The 23861-nt window shown below is 41.8% G+C and overlaps 1 protein-coding gene across 23 annotated transcripts in view; it reads right to left on the reverse strand.

The window, feature by feature from the left end:
* CHD8 (chromodomain helicase DNA binding protein 8) overlaps positions 1–23861 on the reverse strand; it is a 61310-nt gene that overhangs the window by 33110 nt on the left and 4339 nt on the right. For 7 of the 23 annotated variants that reach the window (XM_025992346.2, XM_072724388.1, XM_072724386.1 and 4 more), the window contains 4 exons: positions 6159–7216; positions 4925–5296; positions 3807–4192; positions 2337–2451 (listed from right to left, as the gene is read on the reverse strand). In XM_025992346.2, coding sequence (XP_025848131.2) covers positions 2337–2451; positions 3807–4192; positions 4925–5296; positions 6159–7001 — 1716 coding nt within the window. In that variant the 5' untranslated portion in view covers positions 7002–7216. Of the gene's footprint in view, positions 1–2336; positions 2452–3806; positions 4193–4924; positions 5297–6158; positions 7217–11260; positions 11323–12773; positions 13178–23861 lie in introns of those variants that run through there. The other 16 variants (XM_072724399.1, XM_072724394.1, XM_072724398.1 and 13 more) reach the window with 10 other exon arrangements.

A 23861-nucleotide genomic window follows, 5' to 3' on the forward strand; every position in this document is an offset into this window, starting at 1 on the left:
AAGGGTATTAACATTTAAAATTTTATTACATATTGAAATACTGACTTGCCAAAAAGATTGCCTCAATGTTCCCATCAACTGGGTGAAATATCTGGTTCCTTAACTCCACTGTCAACACTGGCATTACTACTTCTTATGGGCTGACTTATGCCCCCTAAAATCATTAGTTTTTAAAGATTTTATTATTTAAGAGTGAACGAGAGAGAGAGAGAGAGAGAGAGAGAGAGAGAGAGCACGCACACACCGGGTGAGGGGTCCAGGGAGGAGAAGCTGACTCCCCGCTGGGCAGGGAACCTAACACTGGGCTCGGTTGCAGGACCTGGGATCATGACCTGAGCTGAAGGCAGACACTTAACCAACTGAGCCACCCAGGTGCCCCAACCCCCCACAAATTCTTATGTTGAAACCCTAATCCCTAGTACCTCAGAATGTGACTGTATTTGGAGACAGAGCATTAGAGAGGTGATGGAGTTAAAATGAGGCTGGTAGGGTGAGCCCTATTTCAACTTGAATGGTATCCTTATAAGAGGACGTTTGGACACACAGAAAGACACCAGGGATGTCTGCACCGAGAAAACACCAATGTAACGCCATAGTAAGAAAGCAGCCATCTACAAGCCAAGGGCAGAGGTCTGAGGTAACCAAATCTGCTGTCCCCCTGATCTTACGCTTCTAGTTTTCAGAATTGTGAGAAGATAAATTTCTGCTGTTTAAGCCACAGTCTGTGGTATTTTATTATGGCAAGCAGCCCTAGCAAACTAATACATCACCTTTTAAAATTTGTATTTCTTCTATTACAAAGATTTGCTTTCAGTTTATCTTTTGATTATTTAACAATTTAACCCTTTATTTCATTTAACATACACATATAAAGCTCTTTCTATACTCACTTACCATGAGCTAAGTACTGTTCTATGTGTTTAATAAATGCTTCCATTTAATCGTCCTAACCACTCTACTTGGTAGGCATTATTATCTGCATTTGAGAGATAAGGAAACTGGGGCACCAAGAGGTTAAATAAACTTGCCTGAAGTGACAACGTTAGTAAATAGTAGAGTTGAGAACCAAGGAATTCTTGCTTCAGAGTTTAAGCTCTTAACCATTATGTTATTTGTAGGTTTTCTGTTATACGTGCAGTATTTTTGTATAGTCAAATGTATCAATTGTTCCATTTATGAATTCCAAATTTTAATACCCTCTTAGAAAGATCTAACCTACCTGATAATTATTTTAAAAATCCATACATGTTTTATAGGAAGTTCATGATTTCAAGATTTATATTTGGATCTTCGATTAAACTAATATTTGTGTAAGGAGTGACACAAGAAATCCAGGGTTTTTTTTTCTAAATGGGTAGCCAGCTGTCCTAACTTATTGAATATTCTTTCCATTAATTTAAAATGCCATTTTAATTCACATACTAAATTCTCATAACTATTTGAATCTATTATCGGTACTAACATTATTTCTTCTCTAATTCCAAATTCCTAGTAATTATTATTTCATACTATAATGTCTGTTAAATCTAATTTTTGCCTCATTTTCAATTGTATCTTGGCTATTCTCACATGCTAATTTCTCCAGAAAAATCCAAGTATCAGTTTGCCAATGTACTGAATGCGTATCAAGAAAGAGGGAATGCATTTCTAAGTATTAACAGCTAGAGAAGCACTTAAGGTTGTGAAGTACAAGCCTCCATTTACCAAGGAAAAATTCAGACACAGTAGCTAAGTAAATTGGTCAGGTTCATAGTGCTACTTAGAAGTACCATGGGTCTCCTGAATCTTAATACCAGGTTCTTTGTGTGGTTGGAAACCAGAGCCAAAGGTGACGCCTTAAAGCAACAATCAGAGACAGAGGACTAAACTTCTGGTCCAGCTTCTTTTATTCTCTTCCAATGTTTCTCATCTTCAAAAGGTTGGAAAAAACAATGTGCCTAAGCACTCAGTTCACAGAGTCAGAACCCTGAAGTGTAGAAAAGGTAAAGCAAAAGGACAGATGGACAGTTCTAAGAGAAACCAAAGTATTGACACAGCCATAAAAACAACCATGCAGTATAATTTCATACTTGCTTAGTTTTTGAAACACTGGGATTTCAGAAAATGACTACTGCTATCGTATAGTATTATTATTGTACAGTAATATGCTTTTTGCCTGAAAACCCCCAAAATTTAAAAGACATATGACCAGGTCTCATTGCTTTTACCTTTTATCCCTACCTTTCTTTTAGAAAAAGTCTTGAAATGTGCATAGCCTTATAGTTTCTTGTATCTATTCCTGGTTTGTCTGTCAGAATTAAACTTGATTTTTCTAATTTCTTTCAGGATCCTTTTACCTGAATGCTGCTTTCTTCATCTTCCCGGGGTGACTGGGCAGGCATGACTTCTACATCTGAATTATCAGATGAGGTATTACGCTTTCTCTTCTTACCCACCACAGGGGTGATGGTACTAAGAAGGAAAAACCAAATTCATTTTCAGTGAGGGCCAAATTCAGTTAGGAAAAGAAAAATATAATTAATCTAAACTATCATATATGAAACTTCCTAACAGAAGTGTTTAGTTTTTCAGTCAGTAGGACACACAGCTATGGAATAAGGTGCTTGAAAAATAGAAGATATTCAGGTTTCTAAGCCACTGGCTGACCTTTACACTAGATTTGACAAACCCTTGCTACTACTGTAACTCACAAATACCTGGAGGAAGGTGGCATAAGACAGCAGAATAGATACTGGCCCAAGAAATACAAGACCTCACTTCAGTTCCAGTTCTGTCACTAGATGGACATTAGCTTCCTTATTTATAATATAAACACCAATGGTAATACCTGGCCTGAGAGTTGTTGAGGATTAACTATGGCAATATGAATTTTTTTTAAAAAAGCTGAAAAATCCCTTCCAAATATAAAGCATGATTATAATTCCACCACAAAGCCTAAAGAATCCTAGGGAGTAGAAGCTAAGGAGAAAGGAGTGAAGCTACACAACATGGAAGGGAAAGAAAAGACACTCAATTGTGATAAGCCCTGGTTCTGTCAACACTGTTTAAAGCTGACAATGGTTGCTAAAATCTCTAATTCACAGATGAGATATAAGAACAGGGCAGCTACATCTCCAGCAGCTCTTTTACTGATGTGGGTGGTAGGGGGATAGTGAGAAATCTTTTTCACACTTTAGTGATACAAAATCAGGAAGATGTATAAAAACATTCAGCTTTTCAACATAACCCCCAATACCATAATTGGCTATCTTTCCTGTGCCTTGTTGTTTCTCTTTCAAAATATGCTAATTTGCAAATTTCGGTTTAACAGACCATATAAACATTGGGACAGAGAAAAGAAAGCCCTTATTATCTTCTATGATAGACAGATCACCTTGAACCATGTAGTTGCTAAATACAAGTAGTCCCTAGGGACCTGGGTGGCGCAGCTGGGTAATAAGCTTGACTCTTGGTTTTGGCTCAGGTCATGATCTCAGGGTCTTGAGATCAAGCCCCATTTCAGGCTCTACAATGAGCATGGAGTTTGCTTGAGACTCTCTTACTCTGCCTCTCCCTCTGCTCTCTCTCAAATAAATAAATCTTTAAAAGCATACACACAAGTAGTTCTTCTCAAAACTAATTTTTTCTTAAAAGATTTTATTCTCTTAAGTAATCTCTACACCCAACATGGGGCTGGAACTCGTAACCCCAAGATCAAGAGTCATATGCTCTACCAACTGAGCCAGCCAGGCACCCCTCAACACTAATCTAAAAACAAGTACGCTGCCCTCAAATGTCCCAACAAAACAGCAAAGGGCTGTACTCACTTCAGCTTACTTTTTCCTTTAGTTTTGGAGGTACCAGATGTTTTGCTCTTCTTTGGCTTTTCTTCCTTGAGCCTCTCCCCACTGTTCTTCTTCCTGCGTTTCTTCTCACCTTCTTCCTCAGGCCGAACACTAGGTAGTTCATCCTCATTTAGGACTCGAGGTATGTTCTGCTCACCCCGGGCACGGGCCCTAGCAATAGCTTCTGCTACAATCCGATTGGCTTTCTCTTGCTTCTTCTGGTGCTCTAGCCTGCGGTTCTCCTCCATTCCTATCTTGCCCCCCGTGTGAGGAGCAGAGCTTGCTGGTGAAGACAGAGCTGCCACTTCACTGGCACTTAGAACTTTCACTACGGAGAGCCCAGAAGAGGCCCCTTGGGAAGAGCCAGCCTACAGAAATAAAGATGCTAAAATTTCAACATGCTTGTGACTAAATGGCCTAAATAAAACCCAGCTCTAAGGCAGATAGGCTAGAAACTTTCCATCTCTAATTCCTCAAGAATGAGATTCAGATCAAGTCTTACTGAACTTGGACACATTAGCGGGAAAAAAGTGTTTTTTTAGTGGGAAAGGGATGAGAAAAGGCAAGAACTGTGCCAAATTAAACTTCAGTATCCTTCAGCCATGCTCCTCATGTCAATACACATCTCCATTATTCTAGAAAATTTTCAAACAATACAATCAACCTTAAACTCCAGGCCAAAAGTAGGGAAAAAAAACCCAAAACATTCTACTCTCGGCCTACCTTTAGCTTCTTGGTGGGGGTAGGGGCGGGAGGAGTGATAATCACTTGATCTCTTTAAGACAACTTCTTTATCTTTCAAATGAAAGAATATTGCCAATCATTTTTACTCCACAACTATATTAGGAACAGAATGTAAATGAAACAGCCCAAAGACAAACCAGATAAATCATCAATCATCTCTTATCCTAAAGCTAACAATAACCCTCAAAACTTTTCATATAATTAATACAAAGTTTCCATGGGTAAAAGAAGTAAAAGCCTGTATTTCAGTTCAGAGGCATGACTCCAGTGACCCCACATTCAACAATGAGTGGTTGCTAAGGGTGACAGCAGAGGGCCCAGGGGTCTATCCTCCTTGCTACCTGTAGAAGTCTCACCTGTGGCTGCAGCACCACCTTGAGTGGTACCGAAAGTCTTTGTCCTGGGCTTTGTCCTGGTCCCATTATCTGAGCTTGCTGCACAGAGGAGAGAGTCACTGGTTGGGTTGAGGGTGGTGGTGGCGGCTGCGGCTGCGATGCTGGCGGCTGTGGTACAATCTGGATCTTCTGCTGTGGCTGTTGCACCTGCAGCTGGATAGTTACTACTTTGGCAGGCTGCCCCTGAGCATTCTTGGCTTGAGTCAGGGCTGCCAGCTGGTTGCCCTGTAACACTATCTTGCCTGGTAGACTCCCTAGTACGACATGCCGGTGTCCTTGGGGACCTCCAGACTGTGGCTGCTGGAGGACCAGGGTGATGCGTTTCGATTCACCCTAGAGTGAAGAAAGGAAATTGCAAGAGAGGTACAACATTAAAGAATGGTATACTCTTAAATATTTGCGCCAGTTTTCCTCATCCTAGAACCATAAAAATTGAGGGTCAAAAGACATAGTACAATTTATTTTGTTCATCGTCCTATCTGTCCTGATTGAGTCTTCTCTGGAACACCTCTGCCCAATGAGTATCAGGCCTATTTTGACAAACTCCTGATGCAAGGCTATCTTCTAAGGTAGTCATTCCATTTCCTGGCAGTCTATTAGAACAAAAGTCTTTATAATCCACCTCCTCATAGCTTCTTTCCACTGGTCCTACTTACTTTTAATACCACCCAAGGCCTTGCAAACTCTTTTGGCCCTTTAATCAGAGGCTAGGACCTCCGTTTTCTTACAATAGAAACTAGACTTTTCAGTGGATAGAGGAGGACAGTCTCAGTAATAAGAACAGGGAAAACATACACATAGCTTCTGTAAGTCTTGCAAATATAAATAAATAATGACTCTTTGTTCCCATAGCATCCAGTATTTCTCATAAAACTTTGTATCATACAGTATTGTGAATTCGTTTAATGTCTGCCTTCTTGGCAGACCATGAGCTCTGTAAGGACAGGGACTGTGTCTGTCTTGTTCACCACCAGCTAGGCACAGTGTAAACATACAGTAAGAGCTCAAAAAATGTCAACATTAACTGCTTCCACCTAGTAAGTAGTAAGCATGTGGCTGTCAACACTAACTGATTTTTTAAAGCAAAGGTAGAATTTAAACAGGATTCCTAGAGATAGGTCTCGTGCTCTCTTCTCACAGAGTTGCTGGGCCCTCTACTAAACCAAAATTCACCTCCCCCTTTCACTCAAGTCACCTGGGTAGGTGTAGAGGTCAGTGTAACTGCAGGCTTCAGTGGGGGCCCTGTGGCCCCAGGGTTTCCAGCAGGAGCTGAACCCTTAACTGGCTGTAGGACCAGCTGCTTTACTGGTCGGCTGGGCTGGACAATGCGCTGAACAGTAGCCTGGTTCCCAGGGACCTTGGCGGCCAACACTGTATTACCAGAGACAATGGAAACACCTGGTCGAAGGGGAGTGCCGGTTAGCACTTTGGTAAAAGTAACTTTTCCACCATTGGCTGTGCCAGCCACTAGGGGCTGAGCTGTGCTGGTGATACCTTGGGCCTGAATTTGTGCCACATGGGCACCAGTGACTGAGGAGCTTGGTGGGGCCTTAAGGATAACGATCTTAGGGGCTGACTGAGGTGGTTGCCCTCCAGCACTACTGGAGGAGACAGCTGTGGCAGAGACACCCATGAAAGGATTCCCTTGGCTCAGGATCTCCTGGCTCTTGGAGACCTGCAAAAGTCCTGATGTTGGCGTCGGTGTCTGTAAGACAGGTTGGGCTGGCTGCTCCTGGCTGACGGGCTGAGTGGTATAATCATGCAAAGTTAAAGATTCTGGAGCTGGAGCTGTTGATTCTTTGGGAAGTTCTGTGGGGGCTGTCTCGTCTGGTGGGGGGACCAGGTCACTTGCTGATGAATTCCCCACATCACCACCTCCACCATCCTGGTTCATCTGATCCAAGGAGTCCAGAGAGCTTGGCAGTCCAAGGGCTTCCTCAATGGGGTCTTGTGTGACCTGGTTGAAGCTGTCATCAGTCAGAGAGTCCAGGCCAAATAAATTTGGGTCATCAAACAGATCCATGATGGGGTCTGCCATCTTGGGAAAGCAATGGAGGGTACTTCCCCAAGGTCTAAGGAGGGAAGGGGAGGGGGGGTACTGGCTCTCCCCTCCCCTCCCCTATTAAGAAAAAAATGTACACAATGGAAGAGGACTACTCTTCAGGTAAAGAGGCAAGAAACAAGTGCATGTCAGATTGTCCTGACCTTCATGGAGCAAGATGGCTAGGTCTTCAGAGGAAGATGGTGAAACTCCTGTTGTGAGAAGACAAATGAAAAATAAGCAAAGTTGGTGACCTCAAGGAAAACTTCTCCTTAGGTACTACCCTTAATATCAACTGGCATCAAAATAACGAGAAGACGGAAATGTGAGGTAATCCGAGGACAGAGACAGAGCAGAAAGCACACGCACATTTTTGCTTCAAACTAAAACTATAAAAGAAATAAACCAAACCCCTTTTTGGACTCTTACACCTACACACTCTGAAGTTTCTGTCTGTCAAGATCTCTCAGTCATCCCTGTCCGTTTCTTTTTACCATTATCATTCTTAGGCAGAAATCAGGGAGTTTAACATTCACTCACCTTCTACTTCAGGTTAAGCTCACAGAACTTAACATTCCAGTAGCATTACAATAACTGGAGATAAAGCTTTCTGAACATACTGCAGTCCATAAATTTCCCTTGTATTTTAGATGCTTTTACTCACTACTGGCAAAAATAACCACTTTTCCCTGCAGTACAATCTCGCTATACTTACTGTGTACCTTTACCCAGGAAGTTTCCTAAACGTTATTCTAGCTAACATATCAATCTATACATACTATTTCTGTGAAGTCCCCTCCCCCTTTCTCGTATTTAAGATCAAAAACTTCCTTTGCAAGAAGTTCAAACAACTGTACATTTTAGTTCCACTTATATTCCCAACTTTCTCTGTCACCGCTTCCTATATATACCCTACATTCCAGGCCAACCAGACCACATGGTGCCCCTAATGTGATTCCTATCTGCATGACTTTGCCTATTATGCTGTAGCTTCAGCCTAGAACACACCCTCCCCCCTCCCAAGCAGCTCTCCCAGCTGAAATGTTTCCCACCCTTTCAAAGGTCTTCCTTCTGTTCCAAAAGGTGAGCCCTGAACCTCTGCCCCTTTAACAGCAAAGCAATTTGTGATGACTGGTCCTATCACCCTCCTTAAGTACTCAGTGTTGTCTCTGCCTTATTTAAAGCACTTAGACCATACTTAATATTTTACTAAAATGACCAGTCTCTTGTCCATATTCTCTGAAGGCCCAAATGGTTCCTTTGTGCAAATCATACAATGCGGCCTGCTCCTTAAGATGCTTGTCTGCCATCTGCTGGAAAATTGTCATACTAAACATATTATTGATGATGATAATAATGAGTATGGGCAATGCACACCCTGCACAACCCTCCACGGTGGCCCAGCTGCTCTTTTCCTAAGAGACAAAAAGTTCCTGGATGGTAGGAACCATCTCTTGTTTATCTGTGGATCCCTAAAGAACCAAGAGGATATTACGTACACAGCAGCTACTCAAAAAAATACTTAATGAGTTAATATATTTGCTTGCAGTATATGGGATGAACCATTCAGTCCTCATAAAAACTAAATGCAGGCTCCTGGGTGGCTCAGTTGGTTAAGCGTCTGCCTTTGGCTCGGGTAGTGATTGAGTCCCACATGGGGCTCCCTGCTCAGCAGGAGCCTGCTTCTCCCTCTCTTCCCCACTCATGCTCTCTCTTGCTGTCTCTCTCTCTTAAATAAATAAATAAATAAATAAATAAATAAATAAATAAATAAATAATCTTAAAAAACAAAACAAAACAAAACCCAAATGGCATTCCCCGATTTTAAGATGAGACAGTAGTTTCCCATCTTGAAAAATTATCCTACAGATAACGGAAAGCATGTTTACTAAAATCCACATTTGAGGATTTAAGTTATGAAAATGTTGGAAAAAGAAAAAACTAAAGCAAGGAATTATAAGTACACCACCATACAACTAAACTATATGAAAATATGAACAGTGCCTGTTCTTTGTAGACGATGTCAGTACTTGACAATTCAGGAAAGCCTAGCTTGACAAGACCTTTTCTCTTAACTTTTAGAAGACATCAGAGAAGAAATCTGCCGGTGACAGAGTACATACAGACTTCACTGAAGACTTTTCCATACAACCCACCAAGTACTTTTACCCTTCTTCAACTTATTCCAGTTATCCTTATGAAACAATTAAATGTGGGTAAATAGCCCAGAAACTCAGATATAAAGAGAACAGACTGATCAGTAGATGGCACAACAAAATTACAAAGTACACATAGCATCTCCACCAATGTTAAACAAGACCTTCCTTGCTTCAGAAATTGTATACCCTTCATACCTCCCCCAGGATCCATATGGCTTCCCGTTTCTGGCTAAACTATTCCACCGGTTCATTCCAGCCTCTCCGATCTAATACTTGCCCCAAAGTTGCTCCAAATGACAATGAGAAAAATTATATGTACTTCTTGATTTAACAAAAATCTACTCAATAATTTTATGAATTTCTTCAACACTACCATCAGCTTTTTCTAGCTATGCCCTATTTGGCTACCTAGTATATCTTTCAGCTATTCACTGCCACATAAGTTATACTAAATATCCAATTAGGTGTCATAGAAAAACCACAATAAGGGCACCTGGGTGGCTCGGTTGGTTAAGCAGCTGTCTTCAGCTCAGGTCATGATCTCAGGATCCTGGGATAGAGCCCCTGCATCAGGCTCCCTGCTCATTGGAGAGCCTGCTTCTCCCTCTTCCTCTACACTCCCCCCACTGCTGGTGTGCACATTCTCTCTCTCTCTCTCTCTTCCTCTCGCTCTCTCTCATGTGTGTGGGTGCTTTCTCAAACAAGTAAATAAAATCTTAAAAATAAAAAAAAAACTACAATAAAAAGTTTCCATTAACTAGAAATTTATGCTGATAATAGTTTATAACCTGCTTCTTCTTCTATGGGAGATTTTGTCCTTTCTACTTATTCTTTTCCTCCATAGCAGCCTGGTATCAGAGAGAAATCTCACCTCACATTTTTCATGGAAAAAACAACGTTAACAGTTTCTGAAATATTTACTTACTCCTATACAATTCAAGTATTAGTTTTCAAAAGTAAATCAATCATTTAACTCCCTTCCCAATTTTTGGGCCAAATTTCTACTTCCTCGGTTCAGTCTGGATTTGTTTGTTTGTTTGTTTATTTTACAGAGAGAAGCAGAGACACAGGCAGAGGGAAAAGCAGGTACCCTGCGGGGAGCCCTATGCGGGACTCGATCCCAGGACCTCGGGGTCACAACCCAAGCCAAAGGCAGACATTCAACCACTGAGCCACCCCGGTGCTGCTGGGCCTGATAATTTAAAAACATCACCAGTGACTTAATGCCACACCACCAAGTTTCACCACTTCTCAGTCCCCTCGCATCAACTCACCTCTACTGACCTAATTCATCCCGTACATATTCATTAATCCTAGTTGCCTGATTATTCTCTAACTGCCATGTTTAAGTTGCCCTTGACTCTCAAAAGATGAAACCTCCCATCATACACCTCTTTCTTTACCCCTACTTCTATTCTTACTTTGTGGGTCATCCTGGCTATATCAACAACTGGCCTATTCTACCAACTTCATCTATCCCATGAATTATCTTTCTATGGTTCAAATCCTGGTAGCAACACTAAATAGATGTTGAAGGGATGCCTGGTGGCTCAGTTACGTGTCTGCCTTCAGCTCAGGTCATGATCTCAGGGTCCTGGGATAAAGCCCCGTGTCCTGTCTGGCTCCCTGCTCAGAGGGAAGTCTGTTTTTCTCTATCCCTCTGTCCCTCCCTCCACTCTCCCTACCTCAACCCCAACCCCAACCCCATAATGCTCTCTTTCAAGTAAATAAAATGTTAATAAATGAATAAACGTTAAGCTTTCAAATACACGAAGCACCTAGAGATCCCTCAGTAAAACTACCTAAAGAAGTCATACCAAGACTTTTCATATTGAGAATGAAAAGCCAGTCATAGTCCACCAGTGCCCCAAAGAGAAACACAAGTATATGCTCAAAAGGAAAGACAGTTTGATGACTGCACTTAATCATTTTCTATAATTTAAAACTAATGACAGAAACCTGGAGGGTTGGGAGCTGTGGAAAGATGAACCATACAAGCCAGTTAAGGTTGGAATCCAAGGCCACCAATCCATAATGTCCATGTAACAAACCAGTTAATGCTAAACAAATACTTTATATAACAGCCTTTCATCTCACCTTCTTTTAAAGAGGAAACTACTCCGTATTCTTCTGCAGATTTACCACCTTTGATATACTTCCTTTAAAAAAAAAAAAAAGCAATCTATAGTATCCCAACTCTCCTGGTTTTTATTTTACCAGTCTCCTTTATTTTGCCCATTTCAACAACAACTTGTATGATCATAAAGGACTTTGTTTTCATGCTACTCTATACTTTTCATTGTAATGTTCCCATACCTTTCAACAGAGTAGTGATTCTCAACTGGGGGATGAAAGGTATGTGTAGTTTGAAAGTACATACTCAGTGTCAAAATTCCACATCTATCAAATGGAAAAGGAAGACACACCTCATTGTTTAGGTTATTTATATTCAATAAAACTAAACAAAATCTTCCTCGCCAGTGAGGATCTGCAAAATACAAGTGGGGGTGGGGAGTGGAGAAGCATGCCTAGATTGGAAGGAAGGGTTATCGACACCTCGTATGGTAAGATTTCTTACGGCTTCTCTAAAGGGAGTTTATTATAGTTTATTGTTTATGATGGACAAGAAACACTGAGATTAGTCCAGCTGTCCAAAAGATGCAATTATATAAACTGAACTATAGACATCCATTTTCCAGACTTCTCTGTACTGCTCATCCTCTTAAAAGACAATGAACTAATGCCATATTGACAAATACTGACTCATTTGGTAATATGCACTTCTGAAAAGTACTACCCATGCCCACTTAACCTCTAACTGCTCAAAGATTCAAAAAAGAACAAACTATTGTACTTCAAAGTATAAATCTTGTTATTGGAAACTGTATCCTTTCAAGAGGATCAGCTGAAGACAGACATAAACACATGTTATTGAAACACAAGATGGGTAGAAGCTGTTTAATCTAAATGAGAAATCCCTTGAAAATAAAATAACAGAAGGCCTAAAATGAAAATCACCAACATAATTTTTAAAAAAAGGAATTTAAACAATGTGCCATGGAGAGACATTCCTAAGACCCAAAGAGTCCCGAATCTTATAAAGAAATGGGAAGTAAGCAGCCAAGGTGAATATAATCACAATTTAGGGTCAGCAAAAGATCAGGATGGAAGGACACAGACCGTAAGAAATAGAGCTATTAACTAGGAGCCCCTCAAGAGATTTCCTCAAGATCAAGATCCTAGGCCATTTTCTCTATCTTCACCATTCTCACTGCCAAGTGTGTGGCTACTGTTTCTGTTTCCCCAGTTACTGAAGGAGAAAGCACTCACGCCTCCATCAGGGGTACGGACATCTGGGGGCAAACATGGCTGGTAAAGTGAGCCTTTCTGAATAAACAGGAAAGTAAAATAAGCAACTAACAAAGCTAAAAGCATGTACGTATGTTTAGGGGGCAGAAGGGAAACTACAGAAATTATGTCCTCACATGAAAGACCAGAAGGGGCAAGGTAAGGAAGTGAGGGGTTGACTGAGAGGGAGACGCTACTGGGGGTGGGGGTGGGGGTGGGGGTGGGGGTGGGAGCGTCGGTGGCGGGGACCCGGGTCCATTACCTGCTCACACTGCCGGGGTTGGTGCCAGGAAGGCCCATACAGCAGAGGGGCGGCGCTTCAGGCAACTGGCGCCCCCCAAACGGCAATGAGGTACATGCACTTGACGGAGGGAGCAAGCGGGGTGCCCTCCTGGGTGGGGATGGCCAAGACGGGAAGATGCGGGGGGAGGGGGGGTGTGGATGCCCGGGTGGGAGCAGTGTGAGGGCGGAAGCCACAGGCCGGAAGGCCCGACGAAGACCCGAAGGAGAAAAGGAGCGGTGCCTCGCCCAGGCGAGCCAAGAGAGGTGCCTTTACCTGCAGCGGCCGTGGGGGGCCGGTTCGCCCCTCTCGCTGTCTCTCCAGCACCAGTTCCCCCCTCCTCCTGCGCAGCCTAACTTGATGCTCCCGCCCGCCCCGCACGCCCATTGGCGGCAGCCCGCTGCCACTCAGCACAGGGGCAGGAACGCGGCACAGCGCAGAGGGCGGGACCACGGAAGGCTTCCCCTCCCCCGCCGCCGTGGGCTTGGTTGAGAGCGCACGGAGAGGCCTATCCGGTTTCTAGGGCCCAGGCGAAGCCTGCAGCTTGCTTGGAAAAAAGGGGCCTGGCCAGAGGCACAGCCTCCTGCTGCGGCAAAGTAGTCCTGGGGATTAAATTCCCCACCACCTACACTGTACTCTGCACACCAGAGCGTGTAAACCGGGAGGGACGGTTCCACACTGCCAACTCCGCCTCCAGTAAACCCCTACCTTCTACAGCCCGGTCTATCCCTCTCCTGTAGTAACTATACCGGATCCCACTCCTCATTAAGAAGGGACAAATCCTCCCTCCCTCATGGGAGTGGGTCAACTTAGTTGCTTACATGGTTTACTCTTAACAGATAAGCACTTTCTGCCACAACCATAATGCTGGTTTGTAGTCTCAATATTCCAACCTCTGGGCAGCAGTATCACTTTCTAGAAAGTAATTCCAGGTGCCCTCTGGCAATTCCCAGACCCCTCCCCTCCAAAACACACATCCACTCCTCACCCCTAAACCTGATCTCTGACCCTCATCACATCACTTCTCTTGAAACTCAGCCTGTCTGACATATTAGCCAGTATCCACTTTGCAGTGCCACTTGAGACCACTCTAATTCCCAATGAAACCAGTCAACCCCCAAATGATGGTACCCAATCTTAAATCCATCAAAGTAAACGACTGCTAAAATCAGCTGCTTACCACTAGTTTCCCCTGAAATGTAACTAGCTTCAACACTGAAATCCTGTTTTCTATACTCTAGGACACAACTGAGGAAGGTCAACTTGGCCTTAGCTTTCCTATTTTTTAAGATTCTAGCTAGCATTATCACTATTGTTAGGAACACCAATACCACTCCTTTAAATTCCCATTCACTCAGACTCAAAAATTCAAAGACATCTCCAAAACCTCCTCCTGAATCCACCATCCACAATCATTTGCCAAATCCCATGGACTATCCTGAGATGTCACAGACAGATCCCGGAGTTGGCAAGGACTTTGACAATTATATCAAGTCAACCCTCTTGTACAGATGAGAAAAAACTGAGGCTTAGAGAGATGAATAATTCAACTATGAAATTAAAAGGAAAGTTAGGTTTTGTATTTCTGACTCTCTTATTTCTGCTGCCACCTCTTTATTTATGCAGTTGCTTGTGAAAAAAAAAACAACCCTCAAAACTGATTCCTTCCCCTATAAATCCATGTGCTACCAGATTAACTTCCTAAAACACACTGAGGTCAAATCAGTTTCCTCCTTAAAACCTTTCAAAAGTTCCCTGTTACTTAAGATACAAATCTTAAGACTACACCTTGCCTTTCCAGACTTATTTACCATTATCCTTCTACATAAACACTTCTATGCTAGCCAAAAAACAAAGAAAAACCACCCCAACTTCCTATTGTCTCAATTTTTCTCATAGCCTAGCTAATGTTACTGTCTTCAAACTACACTCCATCCTTACTTCATTTTTTGCCTCATGAAAATCTTATCCCCTAAGATCAACATCAACTGCCTCTTCATTTTGCTGAGCATATAATACACTAACTAATGTGGAAATATTCAAGAACCAAAAGTGAATAAGACATAATCTCTACCATATATATATATATATATATATATATATATATATATATATATATGTATATGATGAGTTTGGAAAATACGGACTATGAAAATAATAACAAATGTAAACAATTATAATACAAGGTGGTAAGTGTGATGTCACTTCTTAAAAGATGAGAGGAGTTAACTAAGGAAGGTAAAGTGGCCTACAAGAAAGGAGTTTTCAGGCAGCAGGAATAAGAAGAAAGTCAAAGCACAGCAATAGCAAGCAGCATGAGACACGAAGAGGAAACTCTAAGGAACTCTGCTGTTGAGTCTTGCCAAAGTGTAAATCACAAGAAGAAATTAAGATAAGATTGAAAGGATAAGTGAAGGGCCAGGTCGTTCAAAGAAGGCCTTGAGTACCATGCTAAAGCATTTTCTGATAGGTGGATTAGGAGCCACTGAAACATAATGACATGATTAGAACTGTGTTTTGGTTAGCTAAGTCTGGCTATTGAGTGGAGAATACTTCTGGGAAATGAAGGGTCAGAGGACATAGAAGCAGTTAGGAGGCTACTGTGGTAATCCAGAAAAGAGCTATATAATAGAAATTTGATTTTTTTTTTTCTCAGCAACCATAGCCTCTTTCCTATATTGGGGAAACAGCTTAAGGGAGAAGTCTCAATGGAAGGCTGGATCTCACCTCCCACTAAAGGAGATGGAGATGTAGGAGATGGGAAATCAAGAGCAGGGCCTGGAGGGAGCGGTTCCACCTCCTCTTCCTGGCAAAGACAAAGTACACGCATGATCTAAAGTAGTTAGAGTGGACAGTCCTTCAAAGAAATGTGACTGCACAGGTAATGCAAACACCCAGAACCAACCAACAATACTCAGCAGTGGCAGACATTAGAGTTCTACTACAGCATCCTAAGTAGACTACTCAGTAGTATGACCTGGGATGTGTTCTCTGTCTCTAAACTCTTTGTTTCAGATCATTTTCTAATCCAGATTGTCTAGCATTTGTATTGATTTTGTGAGCCACACAGTATCTTTCCAATAAATCCCCTTTCTGCTTAAGTTAGCCAAAAGATGATTTCTGTTGTTTGTAACCAAGAACCCTAACAAGGCAATTAGTGCCTGAATCATGGCAATGTGGGTCAAAAGGTAATGATAAGGAAGGGACAGGGACACCTGGGTGGCTCAACGGTTGAGCATCTGCCTTCAGTTCAGGGAGTGATCCGATGGTCCCCGGATCGAATCCCACATCAGGCTCCCTGCATGGAACCTGCTTCTCCCTCTGCCTATGTCTCTGACTGCCTCTCATGAATGGATAAAATCTTTAAAAAAAAAAAAAAAAGAAGGAAGGGACACAGCAAAGTAACACTTAGGGGATAAAAATGCCTAAAACCCAGAGTTTAGAGAGAAAGATGAGTTCAGCTATGCTGAGTCTGAGTTGCCCAAAGCAAGTTAAGTAGTGATATTTGATAGTTGACTGGATGTATTAATCTAAAAATTGGCTTGATGATACATATAGAATTCTCAGTTTTAACAACGGAGATTACCCTGGGAGTTCACAGAACAGATCAAGTATACAAAAAGCTGCACCAATACTATTGGGGAGTCAACTGAAAATGTTGGGGTCTGTGAAGGATTGAAGAATCCATGACCATTACAAAGAGAGTAGCTGCTAGTCAGCTCTAGTTTAGTGTTGCCATATGGAAATGCACATCCAAGGTTGAGCAAGAACTTCAGATTTTTCAAATGCCAGAAATAGAGTTTTATGTAAATCTAGGTTTTAAATGTAGACAACTAATTAAAAAAAATTTTTTTTGAACACTCTGCAGGCTAAACAAAACACTTAGCTGGAAACCCAAGTGTTGAGATTTCTGATGTAGAGTGAGAAAGTTAAGGAGGAACTCAGGAGAACATCAGGATTTAAGAATCAGGGGTACCTGGCTGATTCAGTTGGGAGAGTGTGCAGCTCTTTGAGGGGTGGAAGGAGAGAAAGAATCAAGCAGGCCCCACACCCTGCGCAGGGCCTGAGGTGGGGCTCAATCTCAAGACCCTGAGATCATGACCTGAACGGAAATCAAGAGTCTGATGCTTAACTGAGTGAACCACCCCAGGCACCCCAGAGCAAGCAATTCTTGATCTCAGGGTCATGAGTTCAAGCCCCACATTGGGAGTAGAGATTACTTTGATAAAACAAAAAAACAAAAAGGATTGAAGGGGATCCCTGGGTGGCGCAGCAGTTTAGCGCCTGCCTTTGGCCCAGGGCGTGATCCTGGAGACCCGGGATCGAGTCCCACATCGGGCTCCCTGCATGGAGCCTGCTTCTCCCTCTGCCTGTGTCTCTGCCTCTCTCTCTCTCTCTCTCTGTGACTATCATAAATAAGTAAGTAAGCAAGTAAATAAATAAATAAATAAAACAAAAAGGATTGAAGAATCAGAATAAGAGGGGCACCTGGCTGGCTCAGTTGGTAGAGCAAGCAACTCTTGATCTTGGGGTTGTGAGTTCAAGCCCCAAGTTGGGCATGGAGCCTATCTAAAGGCGGGGGGGTGGGGAGGGAGGGGGGGAAGCAGAGGGTGTAAAATAGATGATGGGGATTAAGAAGTATACTTGCAGCGATAAGCACTAGGTATCGTATAGAAGTGTTGAATCACTATATTGTACACCTGAGACTAATATTACACTGTATGCTAGCTAACTAAAAAACTTTAACAAGTCAAAAAAACCCAAAACCTACCTACATAAGTAGGTAGAAAAGGAAAAGCTAGAGAAGCAAGCAGTGCAATGTCACAGAGGAGAGCATTGCAGGGGGGAAAGACTGACTGATTATATTGAAAAGCAAAAGTGTCTAACAGTATAATATAATTTAAAATGTCCACTGGATGTAGTAATTGAAAGCTTTCTAATCTCTACTTTTTTTTTTTTAAGATTTTTATTTATTTATTCATGAGAGACACAGAGAGAGGGACAGAGACACAGGCAGAGGGAGAAGCAGGTTCCCTGCAGGGGGCCCGATGCAGGCAGGACCTGACCCCAGGACCAGGGGATCACGCCCTGAGCCAAAGGCTCAACCACTGAGCCACCCAGGAGCCCCTACTCTACTTCCTCGTCAAGCCCAAAGTAGTTTCTTTTGAGCTTTCATGGCATTTTGTTAAGTACTCTTTTAGGGGAAGTATCTTTTACTTTATATTTTAGTTATACTTGTACAGGAAGGTATAATGAGCTTTGAAGTCAGAGGGGGTTCAAATTTCTGTCCCACCAAGTAAATTAACCTTTCTGAGTCTAGTGCATTTGCATTCTTCTGTACAAAGGGGAATCAAGTTACAGGGCCATTAATGAAGATTAATGAAACCATTAACACAGTATTTGGCATATAAACACTATGTCCTAGGAGATACTCAACAAATGTTGCTGGATAGATTGTTGGGAAAACAATTTGGTTTCGCCATTGTCTCCATCTACCTACAAGATGCTAGTCAGCTTGAGAAGGGATCACCACTCAGATTAATGGCCTCTAAAATAATTTGTTAATTTCAGCAGGCTAATATCTATGTACTTGAATGTGCACTCAGGCTCTCTTCCTCTATATTAAATCTAAGGCAAACAAGAATAACTACACTTTAGATTCTGAAGTTTGAACATTATGTTCAACTAACTGGGTTCAGTCAGCCTAAACCTGCTATATGACTTAGATGTTCTAGGTCCCTAGTATGCAACCTTGAATGGTAAGAGACCCAAAGAAGGGTCACAAAGATTTTAGAAAAACCACTCCCACTCACTTTTTTGGGACTGCTTTCAGGACATCAGGATGACTTTTCTGGTTTTCCTTCTCCATCTCTGGCCACTTCTGCTTTGCTACCCTTCTCCTCTACCAGCCTTTAATTGTTGAAGTTCACGAAGGTTTGATTCTAGGCCCTCTTTAATTTTCACATTCTATACTTTTTTTTCAAGAATGTCTAATTTACATACATGGCCTCAACTATTATTATTTCTTTCAACAAATTATCTACATATTTATATCTCACAGCAAGAAGTCAGCCCTGAACTCCAGACCTTTACATCTACTTGCTTACTCAATGGCTTTTCTTGGTAGTGAGTGTCTCTAGTCTCCGTGGCTGACCCACTTGTCCAACTCTCCCTATAACAGGCTTATTAAAAAAAAAAAAGAAGAAGAAGAAGAAGAAGAAGAAGATGTATTTATTTATTTGAGAGAGAAAGAGAGCAAACGTTTTCTTGCAAGTTGGGGGAGGAGCCAAGAGAGAAGAAGAGTGAGAATCTCAAGGGGACTCAGCACTGAGCACAGAGCCTGACTCAGGGCTCAGGCTCAGGACTTGATCTCATGACCTTGAGACCATGACCTGCGGTGGAATCAAGAGTCTGATGCTTAACTGACTGAGCCACCTGGGCACCCCTCTGTACAACAGACTTATTACCTCAAGGAGGCTGATTCCTTGGTAATCTTTCTGGTCTCCTTCATCACCACCACCACCAGTGCACGCACACAAGGAGGGTAATCATTCTTCAGCATCTCCTATTCAGTCACAGCTGCAGAGACCAGAAAACCTCTTCCTTTCAACCCATATCCATTATCTTAAAATCCTACCTTTACCTTCTAAATATCTCTCAAAAGCATCCACTGCTGGGATGCCTGGGGGGGGGGGGGGGGGAGGACCTCAGTGGTTGAGCCTCTGCCTTGGGCTCAGGCGGTAATCCCAGGGTTCTTTTTTTTTTTTTTTTTTAATCCCAGGGTTCTAGGACTGAGTCCTGCATTGGGCTCCCCGCAGGGGAGCCTGCTTCTCCCTCTGCCTGTGTCTCTGCCTCTCACTCTGTGTCTCTCATGAATAAATAAAATTTTTTTAAAAAATGCATCCACTTCTGTTTCTACTGCTATTCTGGATCAATTTACCATCTTCACTGTCCTGAAGTATTTCAAGTGCCTTGTAACTGGTTCCCCTCCATTTTGCCTATTTAACTTACATATCTTGCCACATCATAATTTCAAAGAAAAGCATTCCCTGATGTTGCAGACAAAAAAACAGCCTAATTTCCTGAGTATACGTTACATGGTAAGCACTCTTCTAAACAATGAAAATGCAGTAACATATTTAGTTCTATTAAGCCTGAAATAATTATTTTTTTTTACAGATAAGGAAACTGAGGCACCTAGAGATTAAGTTATTTGCCAAATATCCCACAGCTAGAGAAAAGTGGTGCCAGATTCAAATGTAAGCAGTGTGGCTTCAGAAGTCACTTTTTTTTTTTTTTTTTTTTTAAGATTTCACTTATTTATTTGACAGAGAGAGAGAAAGCGTGCATAAGCAGGGGAACAGCAGAAGGAGAGGGAGAAGCAGACTCCTGTTGAGCAGGGAGCCTAATTTGGGGCTTGATCCCTCCGATCCTGACCTGAGTCGAAGGCAGATGTTTAACCATCTGAGCCACCCAGGCGCCCCCAGAAGTCACACTCTTAATCACCTTACTACACTATTATAAATTCCCCTGTAAAACCCGTAATTCATTTTTGTAGTAGAGATTAAATAACTGCTTATATACTTAACTGTTTGATGTCCCCCCCACCCTTAGAATGTATGTTCCACAAAGGCAAAAACTGTGTATGATTTCACTACAATATTCCCTTTGCTTATCAGGTGGTAATGGGCATTTAATGTACTTTTCTTGGAGGAGCGTATTTTCGACATCCGGCCAAAGGTGTGTGGGAGTGAGGCTGTGGAGAGGTAACGGGGAGGTTTCTGAGCAACAGCAAGGGCTTCTCTCAGACTGCAGAGATAGTAAACGGGCAGAGGCATGTTTCCTACTAGAAAACATTCTTAAAAGGCATTATAAAATCATAAGAATTTTCAATTTTTAGAACCTGGGCTATCTGCAATATACATAAAAAACTATTTTCTATACTGTGATTGATTACTTTTGAAAGTAATGAAATTTTAGTTATCTCCTTTAGGCTTAGGACCACAAAAAACCCTCAGTGGTGGTCAATTTAAAGCTGTGGCAAGAAACAAACAGATGGGGATCCTTGGGTGGCTCAGTAGTTTAGCGTCACCTTCAGCCCAGGGCCTGATCCCAGGGTCCTGGGATCGAGTCCCACGTCGGGCTCCCTGCATGGAGCCTGCTTCTCCCTCTGCCTCTGTCTCTGCTTCCCTCCCTCCCTCTCTCTCTCTCTGTCTCTCATGAATAAATAAATAAAATCTTAAAAAAAAAAAAAGAAAAGAAAAGAAACAAACAGATGACCTATACCTATATGACCCAAAAATAGGGCCTGGATTCATTTTCAAGTCAGCCTCATTGTAGACTTTTTTCCAGTAAAACTCTAGAGTTTTGGCCTAAGTATGAAGACATAAAATAAGACCCTAATCTTTAAGGATCACTGCCCTCAGGCCAAGTTAGCTAGAAAAATTCTTTGCTGGCACATGGTCACCAAGGTAAAAATATTATTTTGGGTTCCAGCTGAGGAATATCTAACTGGATCACTACATGCACCTTGTATGATGCCACTTGTGGGCATCAGGCATAAGTAACAATATATATATACAAACTTCAGTAACAAAGTCCTGATGTCCTCCTTATGCTCCCCTGCCACAACACATTTTAAGTGGGCCAGGTATGCATACATTTGTTCAGCCTAACAGAAAAACATAAAGACTTAATTATTTATGAGGCATTGTTTCATTGCAACATTTATGTTAAAAAAAAGTGTATGGGGCAGCCCGGGTGACTCGGCGCTTTAGCGCTGCCTTCAGCCCAGGGTATGATCTTGGGAGTCACGAGATCGAGTCCCATATGAGGCTCCCTACATGGAGCCTTCTTCTCCCTTTGCCTGTGTCTCTGCCTTTCTCTCTCTCTGTGTCTCTCATGAATAAATAAATAAAATCTTAAAAAAAAAAAAAAAAGTATGTGTTGAAGGGAGGAGAAACATTATAAGGCACTGTTACTATCACAGGTGGTTCCAGGCACAAAAAATGACCCCAGTGAAATGGGCCTGATGAAAATTTAAATTTAGTGGACTAGTCTGACTTGCACTGGCTAAAAAATAGTTATTTGCAAGACTGACCAAGTGAATTCCCTCTGTAGAGCTTAAAGTGTTTCACATAATCTTATCTTCAAAATAAGTTAAATAAAGGAAACAAACGATTATTCTTTTTTTTTCCTTTTAACAGAGATACAAAGACAAAAATAAATCTTACATTCCCAAGGTTCTTCAGCTGCTAAAGGTACAGCTTTAACAGGCTACCGAATGCCTACTGGTACAGTGTGGTCAGAGACAGTTGTTCCACAGGGGTCAGCACTGAACTTTTCAACGGGGGGAGGCTGGGTCATGAATGTGGTTTTTGAAGTTGGACAGACCAGAATCCCACTCCTGGCTAAGTTATGTAACCTCACTAAGTCTTATTTTTTTCTCTTCTGTAAAATGAAGCTAACATCACATGCATTTCAGGGTTACTCTGCAGATTAAAAGATAATGTACAATGTTTGGCACATAGTAGGCAAATGAAAAGGAGTTTATTATTCCCTATCCAATAATTTCAAAGAGTACCATTAAAGGTTTCTCTCAAAGCAAAATCACTCCTTAGAGACTTGGCTGTGCTGGGTCTACTAAGCAGAATGGTGGGATACTGAAATAGATGTAAAAGTTTCACAATTAGAATAGCAGGACTGCTGGGCAAGATGAAAAGACTCTGAGAAAGCAGTACAGCCCTTTAACCTTAAAACCACGGAACAGACTTAAACCAGCCCTGGTGTCTAAGGCAACATCCAGGTAATTCAATTAATCATGTTTTTGGGGTTTGTAGGAATGAAGCCAGTGTCTATCTCATAGTACTCCATTTACTTCACGATGCCTGCTGTGGGAACATATAGGTCTCCAACTGACTAGCCTGCCCCTTGAGAGTTCACACGTCCAGATCCAACTGCCCAGACTTTTGACTCCCATGACTTCCAGATCTGTGGATAGAAGTGACCATTACCTATACACATTTAGAGCCTCATGAAGAAGGTACCCTCCCCTCCACAGGAGACATACCTGAAAAACAGGCAAAAGCATTACATTTTATAGGAGAACTGATGTGTAAATAAACAAAGAGCTGACTAATGTTCTCCACTCCCCAGACAAGGCGAAAAAAAAAAAAAAAAAAAACTAAATACTGACTGGAAGCAATGAAGAAAAAAACACTGAGTGAAAGGTCCACACTCATGAAACATGGTAGCCCTTGTTTAAAAATCCAAAAAAATCTTCCCTTTCAGTTTACTTAGATCGATATTTGCTGTGTATCTGATCTCTGTAATAGAAAATGAAAACTGTATTCTATTAAGAAATTGTTAAAAAAAAAAAAGGAAAAAAAAGAAATTGTTATGATATGGGCTCTAAATAAGCAGCTAAATTACTGAAATCACTGGTTTCTTCTAGAACCAACCAAAATGAAATTCCCATGTCACTAATGGGACAATGTACCTCTGAATATGTCCCAAAGGAATAGTTCCTATGGACATAGTGTATACCCAAAGTAGGTAGGCAGTGGAAAAAAAATGAAAACAGGATATTCCAAAGGTTTCTATAATGACCATGAGAGACAATCTGAGAAACCTATAAAATTTTACAGCTCCTGAATGTCCTTCCTCTTGGATGAAAATAAGAATTCAGTTAATACATATCCTTTCTGGGATCCCTGGGTGGCGCAGTGGTTTGGCGCCTGCCTTTGGCCCAGGGCACGATCCTGGAGACCCGGGATCGAATCCCACGTTGGGGTCCCGGTGCATGGAGCCTGCTTCTCCCTCTGCCTATGTCTCTGCCTCTCTCGCTCTCTCTCTGTGTGACTATCATAAATAAATAAAAATTGAAAAAAAAAAAAAGCTATATAATACATATCCTTTCTCAGAAAGATACTGACATAATTTTAGGAGAATTACAGACTCTCAAAACAAAAAGGTGTTATTACAGAATTACAAATTACTAGATAATATTGGGACATTACCAAAAGGATTGTAACTATTACATTTAAGTTGCTGACATACAGGAGAGAAAAA

The sequence above is a fragment of the Vulpes vulpes genome, chromosome 10 (genome assembly GCF_048418805.1).
Source record: "Vulpes vulpes isolate BD-2025 chromosome 10, VulVul3, whole genome shotgun sequence".
NCBI classification, from domain to species: Eukaryota; Metazoa; Chordata; class Mammalia; order Carnivora; family Canidae; genus Vulpes; species Vulpes vulpes.